The 21,962-nt window shown below is 45.5% G+C and overlaps 1 protein-coding gene across 1 annotated transcript; it reads right to left on the bottom strand.

Moving 5' to 3' along the window:
- Positions 1–1,296: 1,296 nt before the first annotated feature.
- DPM2 (dolichyl-phosphate mannosyltransferase subunit 2, regulatory) lies at positions 1,297–17,992 on the bottom strand. The gene is made up of 4 exons (XM_073600413.1): positions 17,869–17,992; positions 14,794–14,883; positions 5,946–6,048; positions 1,297–1,520 (listed from the first exon to the last, which is right to left on the bottom strand). Exons 1-4 carry the CDS (start codon positions 17,869–17,871, stop codon positions 1,465–1,467), a joined length of 252 nt encoding a protein of 83 aa, XP_073456514.1. The 5' UTR covers positions 17,872–17,992; the 3' UTR covers positions 1,297–1,464.
- Between the last annotated feature and the right edge of the window lie 3,970 nt (positions 17,993–21,962).

The following is a 21,962-nucleotide window of genomic DNA, read 5'->3' as shown; positions in this document are numbered from 1 at the left end:
GATCCCCGTTGAGCCGGCGGATGACAAGTCCGTCTCTGCACACTGTGCAGGGACGGACCTGTCAGATCTCCGCTCTCCTCTATGGGGGGTTTGGATGATTACGGACCGCCAGTCTGTTTTCATCCGTTTGGATTTTGCGGAGTGGATCGGATGTCAGCGGACATGTCACCGCTGACATCCGTCGCTCCATAAAGATATAATTTAACACTTATCCCTTAATGCCTGAGCCTAGCAATAATCTAACAACCCAACCCAATTTTTAACCCGAAGGGCCCATTCACACTGTAGTGAAGTGTTGCGCATTAACTGCATTATGAGAAGGCAGGCCATCCATTTTAAATGGGCTGCCAACACACCAATGACTCATTTTTTTCTAACGCAGTGCTCAACAACCCACACAGTTTGTACGCTGTGATGTGCTGCATTGCAAGTGTGATGCCTGCTACTCTTTTAGAGCATTGGGGTACCATTTAGGCTGGGTTCACACCTATGCAAATTGGATGCGGGGAACTCACATCTAATTCACAATAGCAGGAGATTTTGACTGGCTCTCTATGGAGCCGGTTCACACATCTCCGTTGTGGCTCCAGTGCGAATTTGTACAGGAGCCCCGTGCGTCTTTTGGACCATTTCAGCCCAAAATTCAGGCTGAAATCGGAGCTTAAGCGGTGAACCAGAACGCACCGGACTCCTGCTGGGATCCGCATGCGCCGATGGTGTGAACCCAGCCTCACAGTGAAAAGCACCACAATGCACCATGATACATGCGGTAAAAGGGAATGCATAAGTGTCAATGGGCCCTTAATGATGTTTTGTCATGTACCAGGAGCGTCTGCATGAAAAGACAACAGGTACAAAACATACTGGCACTGAGATCAATGATCCAGAAGCTCCTGATCTGGTGTTTGTTTGATGACAGATTTCTTTTAAGTTTAAGTTTAGTCCCTCCTTACAACAAGCAGTGCAGGGAACCATCTTGATGTCTGAGTGGTATAAATGAGAAAATAAAAGTGCCTCAGAGATGTCGCTACCTCTCAGTGAATTTATAGGCTGTACTCTTAACTCCTGTTAGTTCAGCCATCACCTTCATTACATTAGATACGTTAGATGAGCAGAGCTGTGGAAAAGGAATGTAGAACCCAAATATCTGTTCCATTATTAAAACATTGTCAAAGGTCCCCAATATAATAATCCATGGAAGACTGCGCACAGGTTGTATCGCTATGTCCCTCTTAGCTGCAGGTCAAGAATAGAGAATGTCAGTAACATATTTTAACACATTAAGCACCAGGTGGCAACATTTCCAAAGTAGTTTATCTGGAACCAAAAAGTGATGGGTGGAAGTCTATTTTCCTTCTAATAAATGAACCTGTGAGTTGTCACAGCCAGAGACAGGGACAAAATAGGAGATTAACAGTTTGTCTTTTAAAGTTTGTCCTTTGAAAGTTTAGAAACGTCACACTGTCACTGTGACTTCTTTGGGCTCCGACTTTTCCACATGACATACGTCACAAAGATACCTAGTGGAAAAAAAAGACACACGTTATATAGCGGTATACCAAGTACATGGCATATTTCAGCAATGTTACTATTCCATGGAGCTCTACATCATTTATATTAAAGTAGATGTAAACCTTAAGGCTACTTTCACACTGGGGGGGGTTGTTAGCGGTAAAGTGCCGCTAGTTTTAGCGGCGCTTTACCGCTGTTATAGCGCCGCTTTTCGGTCACTAGGGGGGAAACTTTAACCCCTTTCTTGATTGACTGAAATGCAGCTCTCTCACTCAGCAAGTGGGAGGGGCCCAGAGCGCCAGCGAGGGACCTGAGAAGAAGAGGATCGGGGCTGCTCTGTGCAAAACCACTGCACAAAGCAGGTAAGTATGACATGTTTGTTTTTTTTTTTTTTTTTTTTTTTTTTTTTTATATATATAAAATGTTTTCCTTTACAATTACTTTAACTTGACATTTAGTTTGCTAAAGCACTGTGTAACAAACAATCACCATTTACTTAAAAAAAATACTTATTTTTCATTGCGTATTGCATCTCCAGGCTACCGATCTCCTGCAGTCTCTAACAGCCACTTACTGTCTACATGGCATTAGTGGCAGCATGGCAATTCACGGGGCAGGTTTACTGATAGTGATAGTAGTGGACCATGCCTGCCAAATGTGTGTTGAAATTGACACTTAGGGGAAGATTTACTAAATCTGGTGCAGCTGTGCATAGCAACCAATCAGCTTCTAACGTCAGCTTGTTCAATTGAGCTTTGACAATAAAACCTAGAAGCTGATTGGTCACTATGCACAGCTCACCGGAATCTGTGTGCACCAGCTTTAGTAAATCTCCTTCTTATAGTCTCCATCAGAAGCCCACAAGACAAAGGGATAGACAATGCAGGACAGCAACTGGGGTGAAGGACAGGGCTTAAATGTTGTAGTGATGTCATCCTGTGCACTGTGAATATCAGTATAAGTGGGTTGTAATTTTTCACACACACAGGTTAAAGTGATTTGAAGTAAAGCCAGCGCTGCTTTCTATGGGGGCAATCGTGCGGGGTAGTTCCCAAGCTGCCCTGTCTGTGTCTATAGACACAGACAGGGCAGCTCAGCCCCGCCCCCTATTCCCTCATTACAGAGCTTGATTGGCAGCAGCGGGAGCCAATGGCTTCTACTGTTTTAAATCTGTCCAGTGAGAAGGGAGAAAGCAAAGTAAGCCACTGCTCCTGTAAACATCGATTGATCGAGTCCGGTTCAAATTCGGAGCTGAATTGCACCTGAACCGGTGAACAGACACGCACCGGACCCCCTGCTGGGAACCCTGGCCAGAGATATGTGAACCCGGCTTAAATCCACCAATGTACATGATTAAATATTTTTGAACCCTCACCCTGTAAACAACTCATTCAGTTTAAAATAAAAAAATGAAAGACAAACATTTGTATACAGTGCTCCCGGAAAGTATTCACAGCGCTTCACTTTTTCTACATTTTGTTATGTTACAGCCTTATTCTAAAATGGATTAAATTCATTATTTTACTGCAAAAATTCTACAAACAATACCCCATAATGACAAAGTGAAAGAAGTTTGTTTAAAATCTTTGCAAATTTAATAAAAATAAAAAACGGGAAAAAAATCCAGTGTACACAAGTATTCACAGCCTTTGCCATGACACTCAAATTTGAGCTCCGGTACATTCTATTTCCACAGATCATCCTTGAGAAGTTTCTACAACTTGATTGGAGTCCACCTGTGGTCAATTCAGTTGATTGGACATGATTTGGAAATACACACATCTGCCTATACAAAGGTCCCAAAGTTAACAGTGCATGTCAGAGCACAAACCAAGCCACAGTCCAAGGAATTGTCCATAGACCTCCAAGACAGGATTGTATTGAGGCACAGATCTGGGGAAGGGTACAGAAACATTTCTGCAGCATTGAAGGTTCCAATGATCACAGTGGCCTCCATCATCCGTAAATGGAAGAAGTCTGGAACCACCAGGATTCTTCCTAGAGCGGGCCGCCCGGCCAAACTGAGCAATCAGGGGAGAAGGGCTTTAGTCAGGGAGGTGACCAAGAACCCGATGGTCACTCTTACAGAGCTCCAGCGTTTCTCTGTGGAGAGAAGAGAACCTTCCACAAGAACAACAATCTCTGCAGCACTCCCCCAATCAGGCCTGTATGGTAGAGTGGCCAGACGGAAGCCACTCCCAGTAAAAGGCACACAACAGCCCGTCTGGAGTTTGCCAAAAGGCACCTGAAGGACTCTCAGACCATGAGAAACAAAATTCTCTGGTCTGATGAAACAAAGATTGAACTCTTTGGCCTGAATGGCAAGTGTCATGTCTGGAGAAAACCAGGCACCGCTCATCACCTGGCCAATACCATCCCTACAGTGAAGCATGGTGTTTTTCAGTGGCAGGAACTGGGAGACTAGTCAGGATCAAGGGAGAGATGAATGTAGCAATGTACAGAGACATACTTGATGAAAACCTTCTCCAGAGCTCTCTGGACCTCAGACTGGGGCGAAGATTCATCTTCCAACAGGACAACGACCCACAACACACAGCAAAGATAGCAAAAGAGTGGCTACAGGGCAACTCTGTGAATGTCCTTGAGTGGCCCAGCCAGAGACCAGACTTGAACCCAATTGAACATCTCTGGAGAGATCTGAAAATGACTGTGCACTGACGCTCACCATCCAACTAATGGACAGAGGTCCTGCAAAGAAGAATGGGAGAAACTGCCCAAAAATAGGCGTGCCAAGCTTGTAGCATCATACTCAAAAAAACTTGAGGCTGTAATTGGTGCCAAAGGTGCTTCAACAAACTATTGAGCAAAGACTGTGAATACTTATGTACATGGGATTTTTTCGTTTATTATTTTTAATAAATGTGCAAAGATTTCAAACAAACGTTTTTCACATTGTCATTCTGGGGTATGGTTTGTATCATTTGAGGAAAATAAAGAATTTAATCCATTTTGGAAAAAGGTTGTAAAACAACAAAATGTGGAAAAAGTGAATACTGTGAATACTTTCCAGATGCACTGTATACATAAAAACATTATAAATAGGTTTTCCCCCCCCTTTTTATAAGTGATCACATTCTCGCTGTTCTCAGCTGCATAAAGGAGCTCAGAAAGATAGGGGAGGAGAAACCGCAACACACTGATCTTCCCAGTGAATGGCTGTGCAGGGGGGGGGGGTGTCAGCAGTAAGATCATTGGAGAAGAGCAGGTTGAGTTCCCAGCACAACCAGAAAACTGACCAAACTGTGCTCTCACGCCTAGTGTGGTCAGTTTTTAATAGGAAAGCAGAGGGACTGGCAGGAACACCAGGGATTTCACATAAAGGAAGCAATAGAAAGAGAACAGGATACTTTTTCATACAAGTACATGGTACAGCAGGGACATATTAGGTATATGAAATGCTGGGGTAACATATTCTTTAACCACTTCAGGTCCCGCCCATAGTCAAATGACGTTCGCAGGAGGGATCTCCCATCCTGGGCGGGCATCATCTGACGTCCTAGGCTTCCAGGCCGTCTGGGGGGTGCGCAGGCCTCGTCACTCGGGAGCCGATGCGCATGTCCACCGGGCAACCGCGATTGCCCGGTAACAGAGCCGGGACATGGATCTGTGTGTGTAAACACACAGATCCATGTCCTGTCAGGAGAGGAGACCAATCCCCCTACAGTTAGAATCACTCCCTAAATAACACATTAACCCCTTGATCGCCCCCTAGTGTTAACCCCTTCCCTGCCAGTGTCATTTATACAGTAATCAATGCATTTTTATAGCACTGATCGCTGTATAATTGTCAGTGGTCCCAAAATTGTCCGATATGTCCGCCGCAATGTCGCAGTCAAGATAAAAATTGCAGATCGCCGCCATTACTAGTAAAAAAAAAATTATAATAAAAATGCCATAAAACTATCCAATATTGTAAACACTATAACTTTTGCGCAAACCAATCAATATATGCTTATTGCAGTTTTTTTTTTCTTTTACCAAAAATATGTAGAAGAATACATATCGGCCTAAACTGAGGAAAAAAATTTTCTTTTCTTTTTAAAAATTGGGGTATTAAAGCAAAATGTAAAAAATATTGTTTTTTTTTTCAAACTTGTCGCTCTTTTTTTGTTTATAGCGCAAAAAATAAAAACCGTAGAGATGATCAAATACCACCAAAATAAAGCTCTATTTGTAGGGAAAGCTCTATTTGCGCATGACCGCGCAATTGTCATTCAAGTTGCAACAGCGCTGAAAACTGAAAATTGGCCTGGGCAGAAAGGGGTTGAAAATGCCCTGTATTGAAGAGGTTAACATCAATAATAAGGTTAACATACAGTGCAAGGGACAGGGAAACAAGGTTTCTTCAGTTAAAAAGAAGTCTGATGATTTAAAACAGAGACAGAAACATATGCACTGAAAATGTGACTTACCCATGAGCAGAAGCAGAATTAAAGCAGCCACTAGGGGCAGTAGCACGGCATACTCTCTTGGCAGGAAATAGGAATGGATTACATGATCACTGTCAATAAAGGGCTGGAGGAAACAAAGCAGGATTGTGTTACAAACATAGCCTGGAATCATTAGATATATAATACCATCACTTAAACATATCATTTGGTACAATTAGTGATCACAAGTCCAGCATGGCGACCATAATACATGTGCATGTTAGATAACCCACTTAAGGAACGGAAGGATTTACCCACTTCCTGAGGGCCATTTTTTTGCGATACGGCACTGCGTTACTTTAACTGACAATTGTGCAGTCGTGCGACGCGGTATTATTTGATCACCTCTGCGGTATTTTATATATATTTTATTTTTATTTTTTTAATAAATATCCCAGAAATAAATAAGTAAAAAAACAAATTCCTCAGTTTAGGCAAATATTTATTATTCTACATTTTTTTGGTATAAAAAAAAAAAAAAAAAAAAAAAAAAAAAAAAAGCAATAAGCGTATATATTGTTTGGTTTGCGCAAAAAGTTATCGCATGTAGAAAATACGGGATAGATTTATAGCATTTTTATCATTTTTTTTTTTTAATGATTTTTAGCGGGACTGTGACATTGCGGCGGACAGGTTGGACACTTGACACTTTTTTGGGACCAGTGACATTTATACAGCGATCAGTGCTATGAAAATGCATTGATTACTGTGTAAATGACACTGGCAGGGAAGGGGTTAACACCAGCAGTGATCAAGGGGTTAACTGTGTTCCCTCATGTGTGTTTCTAACTGTGGGGTAAGGGGACTGACTGGAGAAGGAGAGAGATCGCTGTTCCTGATCACTAGGAACAGGAGATCTCCCTCTACTCCCCTGACAGAACGGGGATCTGTTTGTTTATATTGACAGATCCCCGTTCTGCCTCTCTGGTGCAGCCGCCAGTCACGCGCATCGGCTCTGGCGCCGTGTGTGTGCCCACTGTATCTATTACATAAACCAACATACAGCTACGGCGATTCCTGTAAAAGAGCCAACCTGCCGCAGTATAATGACGGCGGCTGGTTGGCAACTGGTTAAAGCCTTAACAAGTTTTACAGAATCCTCCTGTATTAGAAGGGCTTACTCTGATTTCACTGCACACTGTAAACTTTGCACGGTGTGCATTTAGAAGCTGCTGTAAGTCAGACAGAGCCCTCATTACCTGGTTAGAGGATATCCAGCATCATCTAGCTCTTTCCTCCCCAGCCTGACTGTGCTTGACCCATTCCATTCAGTCATTCTTTGAATCATGGAGGCTCAGCATCACTTGTGGGTGTTCCCTAGGTCAGTCTGCATGCAAATACAGCCTGCCTATGAACGCCCCTCTTCCAGACTGACATCCACCCATCAAGGCATTTTGATTTTTGTATAACTCCCCCCAAGAGCCAGCCCACTACTCGTATCAGGACTGAGGGCTCCTGTGATGAGTACTGGGGCAAGGTACTGTGATGTATTCAGGAAGTTATGTACAGGACCCTGCTGAACCCTTTCACCAGCCATGATCTGCCTGCATTACATAGAGAAGCACAGAGATCCAGTGATGATGTCACTGGATTTAAAATAAGAGACATAATTAAAACTAAAAAGGTTATATTTAAAAATGTCAATAGTGTGTTAATAAGGGGGCAAAGGAGGCAAAATATAAACTTCAGCTATTATTAGATACTAATGTGCTGAATCCCTGCATTTCTTAAGTAGCTTTCCCACAGACAACGTCTCTTTCCTCCTGCAGCCTCCTTTTTAAAACAGTTTTCGAACCATATGAACACGAAGTAGAATAGGCAAAGTTTAGAACCCCTGTGAGGTTTTACTGCTATACGGGGCATCATTAGAGAGATTTCCTGTTCTGGGGACAATCTTTTTACCAAACAAGAAGTTAAACAAATAAAAAATAACAAGCAGGTTTATACTTACCCTCTTTGTGCAATGCCCAGAGCGGCCCCAAACCTTCTCTTTGAGTCCCCCCGCCAGGGCCTTTCTGGCTAGTGCCCCCATAGGAAGCCACTTCCTATGGGGGCACTCATGTGGGCTTGCTCCCTAGCTGTGCTGCCTGAGTCTATAGACACTGACAGCAGAGCTCAGCCCCACCCCCTCGTCACTGGCTTTAATCAACACCAGTGAGAGCCAATGGCTCCTGTTGCCTCAGCAAAGCCTGGGAGACCCGGAAGTGAGGGGAGAGAAGAGCTACAGACGGACACAGCGCTGGATTAAATGAGGGCTCAGGTAGGTATAAGGGAGGGGAGGGGAGGGTTAGGTGGGATATCACTAAACATTTTTTACCTTAATGCAAGGAATGCATTAAGTTAAAAAAATGTTTAAACTTTATAACCACTTTAAGGCAGGGCTTGACAAATTTGCTTTGAATCTAGGAGCTAGATTAAAAAAAAAAATAGTAGCCAGTTTTTTAAATCAACTCCCCGATGCCCAGAACTGCATGTCCGGGACGTCGGGTTTTTTTTTATTTCTGTTATAAAACTTTGCAAATAAGAAATTTTTCTCCTTCACTGATGTGCAATGATGAGGAGGCACTGATGACCATCATATGTCCCTGTCATACAGGGATGACTCTCCTTCTTTCCACTACCATCACAAGAGGGAGTTGTTCCACTCCGCCCGTCCTCTGAGTCCTAGGACCCAGCGGTGACGGTCGGAGCTGTGTGCTGATGTACTGCGCATGAGCGTCACAGCTCCACGTCCGCTTCCGGCCCTTCGGGACCGGATGGAGGGTATATAACGCCGCAGCTCCGGCGTTCACACGCTGCTGGAGCCCTCCAGGGACAAGAAGTGCCTCTGTTTGGTTTAAGGTATCTTATCTTTTAGTACCTTTGTCTACTCATGACCTCCTATCTGTACATCCTAAGGTCGGGTCGCCTTACCCTGACTACTCAGGCTTCCTAAGATGTTCCCTGCTACATTTTGTCTATTTGAAATGCTGCTCTTTTTTCCCCCTCTATTAATACTTACCTAATCCCTTACTTTATTCCCTTATGTACTAGATTACCCTTTACTCAGCGAGGTGGTTCTACCAAGTCCCTTGGGTCTGAGCTCTTTTAGAGTCAATAGTGTAAGTCCTTTGACTTGCTTTTATTTATTTCAATAGCAATCTGCTACTTTATCCTATACATACAAAAACTCTTTGGACCCTCAATTATACAACATCTGCTATGACCTAATTTACCTCTTATACGTTGTTTTTAGCTGGTCTCTATACTCCCTCTGTGACCCCCGCTAGCCTGCGGTCTTGACCTACCTAGTTGGTTGAGGGTTAGACTGTGATGGGACTGCTGCCCCCACTACTTGGGATAGATCGGGACTGTTACGTTGCCTTGGGATCGGAGACATAGGTGCATAGAGATATATATTTTTTTACACATGTACTCTGTATTTATTTGAATCTGATTATCCAATGCATATTCACTAAAAAAAATTTTCAGATGTGTACACCTATTTATTGTGATTTCTCCATTAATTATTATACCCTTTGTTTCCCCTCTCCCTCTCGCTTTGTGCTTGTATGTCATTCTTTTCAGAAGGCCTGTACCTCCGTAAAGACAGCCCCCCCTTGAAGAAGCCCGAACTATGGGCGAAACATGTCGGGCGTAGTCTGGTTGTCTTTTTTAAATACTTTACCATCAATATCTGTACATGCCTGTATCCATTGTTTTTATGTGTATTTTTTGTTTTACCATTTAAAACAAAAATAAAATATACAGTATGTGTTTTTACTGAATACATGTGACATTATTTGGCACCTAAAAAAATCTCCACCCCCCGTTTCTTCCATATCTCTACATTAAATTGGGGATTGGTGCCTATTGCCAGCTGTGCTATCCACGACTAATTATCTTCCAGTGTCCTGATTATCTGTGTACATGTTCACTGTCACACTCACCAGCAATAAGGAAAGAGCGCCAGATCAAGCCCAAAACCCCAACCCCAGCACCCAGCTTTCAAACTGGGAAGATGTCGGAGGTGGGTGGGCAGTGAAAGCAAGCAAAGGAAAGCCTCAGTCAGAATGGCATCGCGCTCATCACAGCCCCACCAACAAGAGGAGGACGCTGTTTGCCACAAACGAACGCTGTATCCCGCTCCAGCAGGCCGCAAAGCCGTGAGCCCCAATTACCAGCCAGCCCCACCTCTTAGTCTGCGCACACACAGTGGGCCACATTATAAAATTTTGCAAATAAGTAATTTTTCTCCTTCACTGATGTGCACCGATGGACACTGATGAGGTGACACTGGGGAGGAGGCACCGATGGGCACTGGGGAGGAGGCACCGATGGGCACGGGGGATGGGGAGGAGGCACCGATGGGCACGGGGGAGGAGGCACCGATGGGCACGGGGGAGGAGGCACCGATGGACATGGGGGAGGAGGCACCGATGGGCACGGGGGAGGAGGCACCGATGGGCACGGGGGAGGAGGCACCGATGGGCACGGGGGAGGAGGCACCGATGGGCACTGGGGAGAAGGCACCGATGGGCACTGGGGAGAAGGCACTGATGGGCACTGGGGAGAAGGCACTGATGGGCACTGGGGAGAAGGCACCGATGGGCACTAATAGGTGGCACTGATAATCAGTGTCCTGATTATCTGTGTATATGTTCCCTGTCACACTCCCCGTCCACTCACCGGTGGTAAGGAAAGAGCGCCAGATCAATAACCCCAATCCCAGCACCCAGCTGTCAAACTGGGAAGGAGATGTCGGAGGTGGGTGGGCAGTGAGAGCAAACAAGGGAAGGCCTCAGTCAGAATGGCAGATGCGTCATGCTCATCACAGCCCCACCCACAAGAGCACCAGAGGAGGACGCCGGTTCCCACAAACAAATGCTGTATCCCGCTCCAGCAGGCCCCAATTACCAGCCAGCCACACCTCTTAGTCGGTGCACGCACGGTGAGCCACATGGGGAGACCGAATCCAGACCGCTGCTGCAGTGTAGCCCAGGCGACAGGATGCAATTTCCAGTTGCCATGGTGACCTGGCGCCTGGGATTTGTTGAGCCCTGCTTTAAGGAGTCTTTCCAACATCAGTAAAAGCTGACAGGGGTTCTAAACCATCCCTACTCTTTCAAAAATGAAAGATTTGTTTAGCATAGGTAGAGCCAGGAATACATGCTGCACCGAAGAGGGTCAGGCCTGTGAGTGATGTGAAGGCTGTGCATCCTGACAAAGTGACAATACTAAAGAAGGGGCTACATCACGATGCGCAACTGTAAACCCAATGGTGCAGATAACGGTAACAAGAGTAACAAGGTTGTGGATATATGAACCGTTTTACTGGCAGAATCATCATGTATGAAGATGGGTGATGGCACTATTAGGATCCAATTTAATGAGTATGCATCTTTTTAATATATTTTTTAAATACAAGTGGCGTAAGTACCTAAATTAGACTTAGGAACCTCTCATAGTCCCTGTAAAGCAAAGCTCAGACTATTAAAGGGAGAAGCAGAACAAGGAGCCAGGCAGTTTCTACAGTGCAATGAACATGTTGACAGGAGGAGAGAGCAGAGAGGTTGATTTACTAAACTACTGGAGAGGGCAAAATTTACATAGTTACATAGTTAGTCAGGTTGAAAAAAGACACAAGTCCATCCAGTCCAACCATAAAAAAAAAAAAAAACGTACAATCCAATATACCCAATACTATACCCACAGTTGATCCAGAGGAAGGCAAAAAACCCCAGCAGAGCATGCTCCAATTTGCTACAGCAGGGGAAAAAATTCCTTCCTGATCCCAGAGAGGCAATCGGATTTTCCCTGGATCAACTTTACCTATAAATGTCAGTACCCAGTTATATTATGTACATTTAGGAAAGTATCCAGGCCTTTCTTAAAGCAATCTACTGAGCTGGCCAGAACCACCTCTGGAGGCAGCTCTGCATAGAAACCAAATCGGCTTCCAGCTTCTTTTTTTTTTTGGTCAAAGCTTAAAGTAATATTAAAGTCAAAGTTTTTTTTTTAAATAACAAAACAAGTTATACTTACCTGCTCTGTGCAGTGGTTTTGCACAGAGCAACCCCAATCCTCCTCTTCTTGGGTCCCCCGCTGGAGCTTCTAGCCCCTGCCGCCTGCCAAGGGCCCCCAGAGCAAGAAGCTTGAAATAGGGGCTCCCGAGCCACGGATCTGTGCCAATTTACACACAGAACCGCCCCCTCTCTTCTCATTGGCTCACTGGCTGTGATTGACAGCAGCAGGAGCCAATGGCTGCACACACAATGTTTTTTACCTTCATGCATAAAATGCATGAAGGTAAAATACCTTCAGACTTTACAAACACTTTAATTGAAGAAGCTGAAGTTAGAAGCTTATTGGCTAAATCAACCCCCAGTGAGAGAGAGCTCATCAATCTGCTGCTTCTCCTTTCACTGTCCAGTCACAGGGTGGGGGAGGGACAAGACCTGTAATTGTTACTGGACTTACACTTTAAAGTTGAACTGCAGAAAGATGTAAAAAAGTAGATGCAGTCATACATTCACTAAATGAATATAATGTATTTTTATATGCAACTAGTGGAATTTTCTAAATTTGACTTAGTACCTGCATTCTGCAATCCCCTGCACAGCACCACCTAAGCTAGGAGAGGGGTGGGCAGCACTAGGTGCCAATTAGGTGTGCTGCATATGAGAAGACAAAGAACATTCATGCAGAAGGGGTGAGCAGAGTGTTGAACTGCTGCTCTTTCACGGTCCAATCACAGGCTGCGGCGTGGAGGTGCCCAAGATGTATGGCTTGACTGCAGCAAACAAAAGTCATGTCCCTAGGATGGAAGGGCTGTGAAAATCTCAAGACTAATGCCGCGTACACACGGTCGGACTTTTCGTCTACAAAAGTCCGACAGCCTGTCCAACAGACTTCCGACGTACCTTCGGCGGACTTGCGGCAGACTTTCTTACGAACGGACTTGCCTACACACGACCACACAAAAGTCCGACGGATTCGTACGTGATGACGTACACCGGACTAAAATAAGGAAGTTCATAGCCAGTAGCCAATAGCTGCCCTAGCATGGGTTTTTGTCCGTCGGACTAGCACACAGACGAGCGGATTTCGGGGTCCGTCGTACTTACGACGTAAAGATTTGAAGCATGTTTCAAATCTAAAGTCCGTCGGATTTGAGGCTAAAAAAGTCCGTTGAAAGTCCGGAGAAGCCCACACACGATCGGATTACCAGCCAGCTTTAGTCCGTCAGCGTCCGTTGGACTTTTGTAGACGAAAAGTCCGACCGTGTGTACGCGGCATAAGGGCCCATGAAGACCCAAGTATTGGTGTGCTGTGTTAACACTTTTTTCATGCATTAACAAGTGTCATAACACTCACTGCACTGTATTTATGAAGTAAGGACTACAGAATACCTCCCTATTGCCTCAACTACATAGCATTGGGGAGATGTTCTGTAGCCCACAATGAGAGCTAGGAACATCGCTAAGAAATATAGCTTGCACACACAATTAAGGCTGGGTGCACACATGTTCGGCTGCGGTTTGCAGTCTGTTTACCGGTTCAGGTGAGAATTTTTGCCTGAATTCGCAGCTGAACCAGGCCCAAAACCGCACTGCAGCCGCCCTGGACATTTGTGAACCGGCTCCGTTGAGAGCCGGTCACATTCACGCTATGCGAATAGAATGTGCTTAAAAATGCATCAAATTTGCATATATGTGAACCTAGCCTTAATCTGCCTGTACAATCTCCATTAGGTTTACCCAAACTATGTAACGCTCCCCACACACGTTACAATCTCCTTTCGATCTACCAACAACTAGGTAGAGCAAGGGCCTGCTTGATTGAATACAGATTAATTGGATAGATTAGGCAGATCCTCATATTACATAGTTTTGGTCAGGGCTTTTTTGTGCCAGAACTTCAGCTCCTCCTGAAGTTCTTGCTGCCAGCCTGAACTCTCCACTCCCCTGCTGCAAACTGAAGCTGCTCTTCTGCAGCTGCCTCTCTCCTCTGTACTTTCTAGATGGGGATAGGGATAGGGATTGGGATAGGGATTGAGATAATTATTTTGTGCAAGTGGCCTGCAAGATCTGAACTCAGTATGTAGCACACTCCTGGTTTTATTTAACAATGCCCCTTTAGGACCCCACACACCATTTCATGAGCCTTACTTCACTGGCGCGGCCCCTGTGTACAGGGATGACAGCCTCCTACTTATGCACAGGAGTGACGTCAATCCTGTGCCAGCCAATGAAGATGACCAAAAACTGACCAAAAAACCCAGATGTCGACACCATAAGGGGTGAGGACCGTAAAAGAAAGGTGCGTTTAGCTCCAATTTAACTGTACAAAAATTGAACGGTCAGATTGTAATGTGTGTGGTGACCCTAATTATTATATTATGGGATTTATATAGTGTCAACAGTTTGTGCAGCACTTTACCATACAAAGGGGGACAGTACGATCACAATACAGAAGGAATAGGAGAGTCCTGCTCATGGGAGGGCAACCCTAAATAATCCATTCAATTTGTATCGAATCAGGCAGGACCTTGTGCTAGATCATTTTTGGCAGATCTAAAAGGAGATGGTACAATTAGTTTGTATAGTTTATGATTACCTTACAGTAGAGGAAGCTATCAGCTCAGACAATTCCTGGTAGGATGAACAGATAGGGATTTGCCCTTACCGAACAGATATAACAAAATACCTTCAATGGTAAAATGTAACAATCATCAAATCACGGCATTAAAAAGTGCAGCTATTTATCCACCCCTGCCTTTTTTCCCCCAAATCTCAGGCTCATGAAGTTATAAGAGGTCTCAGCTATACCAATGAGAGGTGTCACCTACCAGGCAGATGACCCACACTGTGTAATAGATGAAGAGGACTGTACTGAACGCCACCAGCCCCGCTCCAGCCAGCCGATCGCTTCCTGTGGCCTGCAGGACAAGACATATGATGAGCCGCGAAGACAGATACAAGACATATGACGGGGGGGCCGTGAGGACAGATACAAGACATATGATGAGCCGCGAAGACAGATACAAGACATATGACGGGGGGGCCGTGAGGACAGATACAAGACATATGACGGGGGGGCCGTGAGGACAGATACAAGACATATGACGGGGGGGCCGTGAGGACAGATACAAGACATATGATGAGCCGCGAAGACAGATACAAGACATATGACGGGGGGGCCGTGAGGACAGATACAAGACATATGACGGGGGGGCCGTGAGGACAGATACAAGACATATGACGGGGGGGCCGTGAGACCAGATACAAGACATATGACGGGGGGGCCGTGAGACCAGATACAAGACATATGACAGGGGGGCCGTGAGGACAGATACAAGACATATGACGGGGGGCTGAGGACAGATACAAGACATATGACAGGGGGGCCGTGAGGACAGATACAAGACATATGACGGGGGGCTGAGGACAGATACAAGACATATGACGGGGGGCTGAGGACAGATACAAGACATATGACGGGGGGCTGAGGACAGATACAAGACATATGACGGGGGGCCGTGAGGACAGATACAAGACATATGACGGGCCGTGAGGACAGATACAAGACATATGACGGGGGGCTGAGGACAGATACAAGACATATGACGGGGGGCCGTGAGGACAGATACAAGACATATGACGGGCCGTGAGGACAGATACAAGACATATGACGGGGGGCTATGAGGACAGATACAAGACATATGACGGGGGGCTGTGAGGACAGATACAAGACATATGACGGGGGGCTATGAGGACAGATACAAGACATATGACGGGGGGCTGTGAGGACAGATACAAGACATATGACGGGGGGGCCGTGAGGACAGATACAAGACATATGACGGGGGGGCCGTGAGGACAGATACAAGACATATGACGGGGGGGCCGTGAGGACAGATACAAGACATATGACGGGGGGCTGTGAGGACAGATACAAGACATATGACGGGGGGCTATGAGGACAGATACAAGACATATGACGGGGGGGCCGTGAGGACAGATACAAGACATATGACGGGGGGCTGTGAGGACAGATACAAGACATATGACGGGGGGCTATGAGGACAGATACAAGACATATGACAGGGGGGCCGTGAGGACAGATACAAGACATATGACGGGGGGCTGTGAGGACAGATACAAGACATATGACGGGGGGCTGTGAGGACAGATACAAGACATATGACGGGGGGGCCGTGAGGACAGATACAAGACATATGACGGGGGGGCCGTGAGGACAGATACAAGACATATGACGGGGGGCTGTGAGGACAGATACAAGACATATGACGGGGGGCTATGAGGACAGATACAAGACATATGACGGGGGGCTATGAGGACAGATACAAGACATATGACGGGGGGGCCGTGAGGACAGATACAAGACATATGACGGGGGGCTATGAGGACAGATACAAGACATATGACGGGGGGCTGTGAGGACAGATACAAGACATATGACGGGGGGGCCGTGAGGACAGATACAAGACATATGACGGGGGGGCCGTGAGGACAGATACAAGACATATGACGGGGGGGCTGTGAGGACAGATACAAGACATATGATGGGGGGCCGTGAGGACAGATACAAGACATATGACAAGCCTTGAGACCAGATACAAGACATATGACGGGGGGGCCGTGAGGACAGATACAAGACATATGACGGGGGGGCCGTGAGGACAGATACAAGACATATGACGGGGGGGCTGTGAGGACAGATACAAGACATATGACGGGGGGGCTGTGAGGACAGATACAAGACAAACACAGATCAGCCATAACTTTATGACCGCTGACAGGTTAAATGGATAACATTGATTATCTTGTTACAATGGCATCTAAAAGTTGGTGGGCTATATTGGGCAACAAGTAAACATGTTGTCCCTGAAGTTGATGTATTGAAAGCAGAAAGAATGGGAATCACAGTTTGTTTTGGATGAAGCAGTGTGACCTCAGACCGGTCAGGGTGCCTATACTGACCTGTGTCAAAAGCGCCTGCAATGGGCACGTGAGCATCAGAACTGGACCACAGAGCAATAAAGAAAGGTGACCCCCCCCGGTCTGATGGATCACGTTTTGTTTTACATCATGTGGATGGCCGGGGGCGTAGATCACCGGGATGCAGTATAGAAAGAAGGTAAGCCGGAGGAGGCAGTGTGATGCTTTGGGCCATGTTCTGCTGGGAAACCTTAGATCCTGCCATTAATGTGGATGTTATCTGACACATACCATTTACCTAGACATTGTTGGTGACCAAGTACACCCCCCTTCATGGAAACCGTATTCCCTGATGGCAGTGGTCTCTTTCAGAAGGATAATGTACCCTGCTATACTGCAAAAATGGTTCCAGAATGGTTTGAGGAACACAACGAGTTTAAGGTGTTGACTTGGCCTCCAAATTCTGCAGCTCTCAATCCAATGGAGCATCTGTGGGACATGCTGGAAAAAACAAATCCGATCCACGGTGTCCCCACCTCACAACCTACAGGACTTGAAGGATCTGCTACCGATAGCTTAGACGTGCCAGATACCATCAGAGGTCTATTCCTGGACAGGTCAGGGCTGTTTTGGCAGCAAAAGGGGGACCTTCTCATTATTAGGTGGGTGGTCATAAAGTTATGGCTGATCATTGTATGATGGAGCATAGAGATAAGTACATGACATATAATGGGATATGAGAATACAGGATCAGCTCCCCCTCCATCACACACACATACAAGCTGGGCTCATGAGAACATCTCCTGTTACCCAGAGCAGCCAATCAGAATCATTGTGTCATTCTCAGCCTTGGACTAGAAAAATGACAGCTGGAACCTGATTGAATACTCTGCGTAATGGGGCACAATCAGCTCATCACACTCTTCATACATAAGCCACACAGTCCCTGACATCCAACTCACCATAGCTCCGTCTCAATCAGCACACTTCCTGCTTACTCCGCCGACCAATCAGGAGACCGCTTTCCACGCCATGCATTCTGGATGTTGTAGTTCAAGCGGGTACGCGCAACAGGCAAAGTTTCCCAACTGGAGGAGGCAAGTCATGTGACCACGTTGAGAAGGCGGGGTTTAAAGTCGAATGACTGCAAAGTGATACAGAGGCGAAAGGCGCTTGAGAAAGGAGGGTCTTTAGCATAGGACAACGACCCCTGGTGGCCAAGTGCAGGGATTTGCCTCAGGTAATGTCCCCGGTTTTAGTACCAATTGAATGACGCAAACTCGTAAAGAATGATCGTTTTCTGCCCCTCAGAGCACCCTCAGTGATGGCTGGATTACACACACCTCGCTATACGTCCCTCACCTCCCAGGTGTTACCTCTGTGAAAATACAGTCCCTATTATGGAAGAAAATCCTCTCAGCTATCATTAATAATACAATGAATAATAAATAAAAATAAATAATGATGAATTAATAAAATAATACAGTAAATTCCCTTTCCTGCTTATGTTTGGGGGGGTTCTGTGTGGCTGGAATGACATTTAGTAAGTTCAGTTTGGAAGGATTATGTTAGTCAGGTGAGGGGGTTCAAAATGGCGGGAGAGCTTGGGGGGGTTCTCCAGTAAAGGATGGAGGGCATTCCATTCAGCGGGTAAGATGTGAAGATATTCTATATGGCAGGATTCAAATCTGTAGGTAAAGTATTTGGAGGGATTCCATTTATCAGGTAATGTTTTTGGAGGGGTTACATTTATCAGGGAAAGATTTTGGAGGGGTTCTGTTTATCAGGTAACATTTTAGATGGGGATTCAGTTTATTAGGTAATGTTTCTGGAGGGATTCCATTTATCAGGTAAAGTTTTTGGAGGGATTCCATTTATCAGGTAAAGTTTTTGGAGGGATTCCATTTATCAGGTAAAGTTTTTGGAGGGATTCCATTTATCAGGTAAAGTTTTTGGAGGGATTCCATGTATCAGGTAAAGTTTGGAGGGATTCCATGTATCAAGTAAAGTTTGGAGGGATTCCATGTATCAGGTAAAGTTTGGAGGGATTCCATGTATCAGGTAAAGTTTGGAGGGATTCCATGTATCAGGTGAAGTTTGGAGGGATTCCATGTATCAGGTGAAGTTTGGAGGGATTCCATTTATCAGGTGAAGTTTGGAGGGATTCCATGTATCAGGTGAAGTTTGGAGGGATTCCATGTATCAGGTAAAGTTTTTGGAGGGATTCCATTTATCAGGTAAAGTTTGGAGGGATTCCATGTATCAGGTGAAGTTTGGAGGGATTCCATTTATCAGGTGAAGTTTGGAGGGATTCCATGTATCAGGTGAAGTTTGGAGGGATTCCATGTATCAGGTAAAGTTTTTGGAGGGATTCCATTTATCAGGTAAAGTTTGGAGGGATTCCATGTATCAGGTAAAGTTTGGAGGGATTCCATGTATCAGGTGAAGTTTGGAGGGATTCCATGTATCAGGTAAAGTTTTTGGAGGGATTCCATTTATCAGGTAAAGTTTGGAGGGATTCCATTTATCAGGTGAAGTTTGGAGGGATTCCATGTATCAGGTGAAGTTTGGAGGGATTCCATTTATCAGGTGAAGTTTGGAGGGATTCAGGTTGGAGGTAAGGTTTGGGGACACATTGGACACCTTCATCTGCCATTGTGCTGTGTTGGGCTTCTAGTGGCTCCTTCCAGGCATACCTACCCTCAGTGTATCCATTGCTATTAATGTATATATGCTCCAACACGGAGACTCTCAAAGATTAGAGTTAGGACTGCACTTTACAGAGAAGCATTGATAAGGCAGTGCAGCTTCCCCATATATCTTCAAATGTTGTGTAACTAAAATCTCTGTTTTTAACGTAAATAGTTTCACCATGTCATTTTTATTTTTTTACATTTAAAAGTGCGCTGACACCTTGGGCCTTATACAGTATATTCCAGTAAGTTTGACAGTCCCGGCAGTTATGTATTCCAGCCAGGGAGCTACAAAAACGCAGATCATTACTGTCTCCTTGATCTGTTATAGGTGCTTGCCTATAAATATGTGGATATTTGTTGAATCTCAGCTCATTGCTACATAAGTAACAATATGTTTTCACCTTGTAGATGAATATAATGTTGGAAACAAGCTTGTGCTGACAAACTTACTATGTAATATACAGCATTGTGAGGACTGTCAAACGTTTTACAACATATGACAGTTTATATATACAGTATATAGAGAACTCTTTTTTTTTAAACAATCAAAGTGCTTTATTGTTGTTATACAGAGTAATCACAGTATACATGTAGCACTTGGTTGCTACTAGTAACTAACATCTACCATGTCATCCTGCTGCCAGACCTCCATCTATCACTTCTGAGACAATGAACAGTCATTTGTGTTGTTATGTTTTATTTATTGGGGATATAACTTGGTTGTGAGAAAGGGAAAGGAAATATGGGATGCCCATAGAACAATTGCTTTGCCATCATATTTAGGAATTAGTACGAAGGTTGAGCCTTGAAGTACTGATGTACAAATAATATCTACAGTCACTTCCCCTGCATAACACCATGCAGACTATTTCTCCTCCTCTGCGTATCTCCTGCAGACCGTTGCTTCCAAGACTTCCACCCTCCTGCACAAACTTCCACTGTAGATCATTATTCTTCCTGTCACATCGTCCTCTTTTGACAAAAGAGACCACTCTGAACAATCTCAGTTGCTGGCTAGTATTGGTTGCACTGTTACTAGGCCAGAGGTCTGCAGTGCCTCTCCCCGGCAGCCTAGTAATTTAGTAGCATGTGCTGATTGGTGGACTACTGCTTCCAGATAGTCCGGCCTGCAAATCCTGTGCCCTCAGGCCGCAGCGATTTGACACTCTCCCCACAGTCTCTCCTCTGTCCTTGCACCCAGCTCCCCTGGCATGCCTCGTCCAATTCACTGTGGCCCACTCACCAACCTTCTCCTGTCTCGAGTCCATGATGGAGAGCTTTAACTGGACATACGTTCCGGAAGCTTCTCCAGTCCCTCTGTTCAAGAACACTTCATCCATGACCATGTAAAGAAGAAGCTCCCTCTCAGCTCTCCCGGGCTCCTCCGCTGGGCCTCGCACCCCCCCCCCCCAGATGGGGGTGGGGCCCCTGCTGCTGCCTAGTACTCCATTCTCCGTGTCTCCCAGTCGACAACCCCCCCCCCCCCCCAGCGGGCTGTTACCTCAGCTTATATGGGAGGCCTGCCCCCTGCCAATTCCAGTTGGGGATTGGTCAGGGCTCCTCACATGAGCTCCCTGCCACTCCAGTCCTAGGACCTGCCCCTCTTCCAGATTCTTCCTGGAAGCAGGGGAGGTGCCTCAGAACTAAAGCACAGGCGGTCACACCCACTGCTGCACTAACCACTCCCTGTCCCCCAGATCAAAACAAACAGGCCTAGCCTGAAGCGTAGGCCTGACCAAATTTACCTGCACTGACAGTCTCCCTTACAAAATCCTCACTCTAGCACCTACCTGTGGTAGAGGGTGCTACATACAGATTGACATAAAACAGAACAGAATGCTTTGACCAAATGCATATAGATAGATGGAGAGGAAACAGTACAAGCAGCATACATATTGACTCATAAAATACCGTTGGCTCAAGGCCATAACTATAAAAAGGAAGGACATTACAGTCAGATGAAAACATAATAGAATGAAGTGAAAGAAGGTACCAGATGGAAGCTCAGTTAGAGGTCCAAGGGGCCCATACTTTGTCGTATTTCCATTGGCAACCTCTATGCATGTATGTGATCCTATACATAGGCAGGGCTGCATCTATCAGTGCTTCCCAGGAAGAGAGGGCCGGTGGAGATGGCGAGATCCATTTCAGGAGAATCTCCTTTTTTCATAGAATAGAAGATGGGAAATTAATAGTTTTGAATGGTGCTGGGCATCCTCATGAACCCCCAACAGGGCCAATTCTGACAATATCAGAAGGGACAGTTGCAACCTAAGATTAATTTCGTAGAACACCACTGACCAATAGGATGATAACATTGGACACTGCCAGAACATATGAAAAAATTTACCTACATGTGT

This window comes from Aquarana catesbeiana, linkage group LG09, assembly GCF_042186555.1.
Source record: "Aquarana catesbeiana isolate 2022-GZ linkage group LG09, ASM4218655v1, whole genome shotgun sequence".
Taxonomy (NCBI): domain Eukaryota; kingdom Metazoa; phylum Chordata; class Amphibia; order Anura; family Ranidae; genus Aquarana; species Aquarana catesbeiana.
The sequence above is the reverse complement of the archived record's forward strand: the minus strand, read 5'-3'. Positions and strand labels throughout refer to the sequence as shown.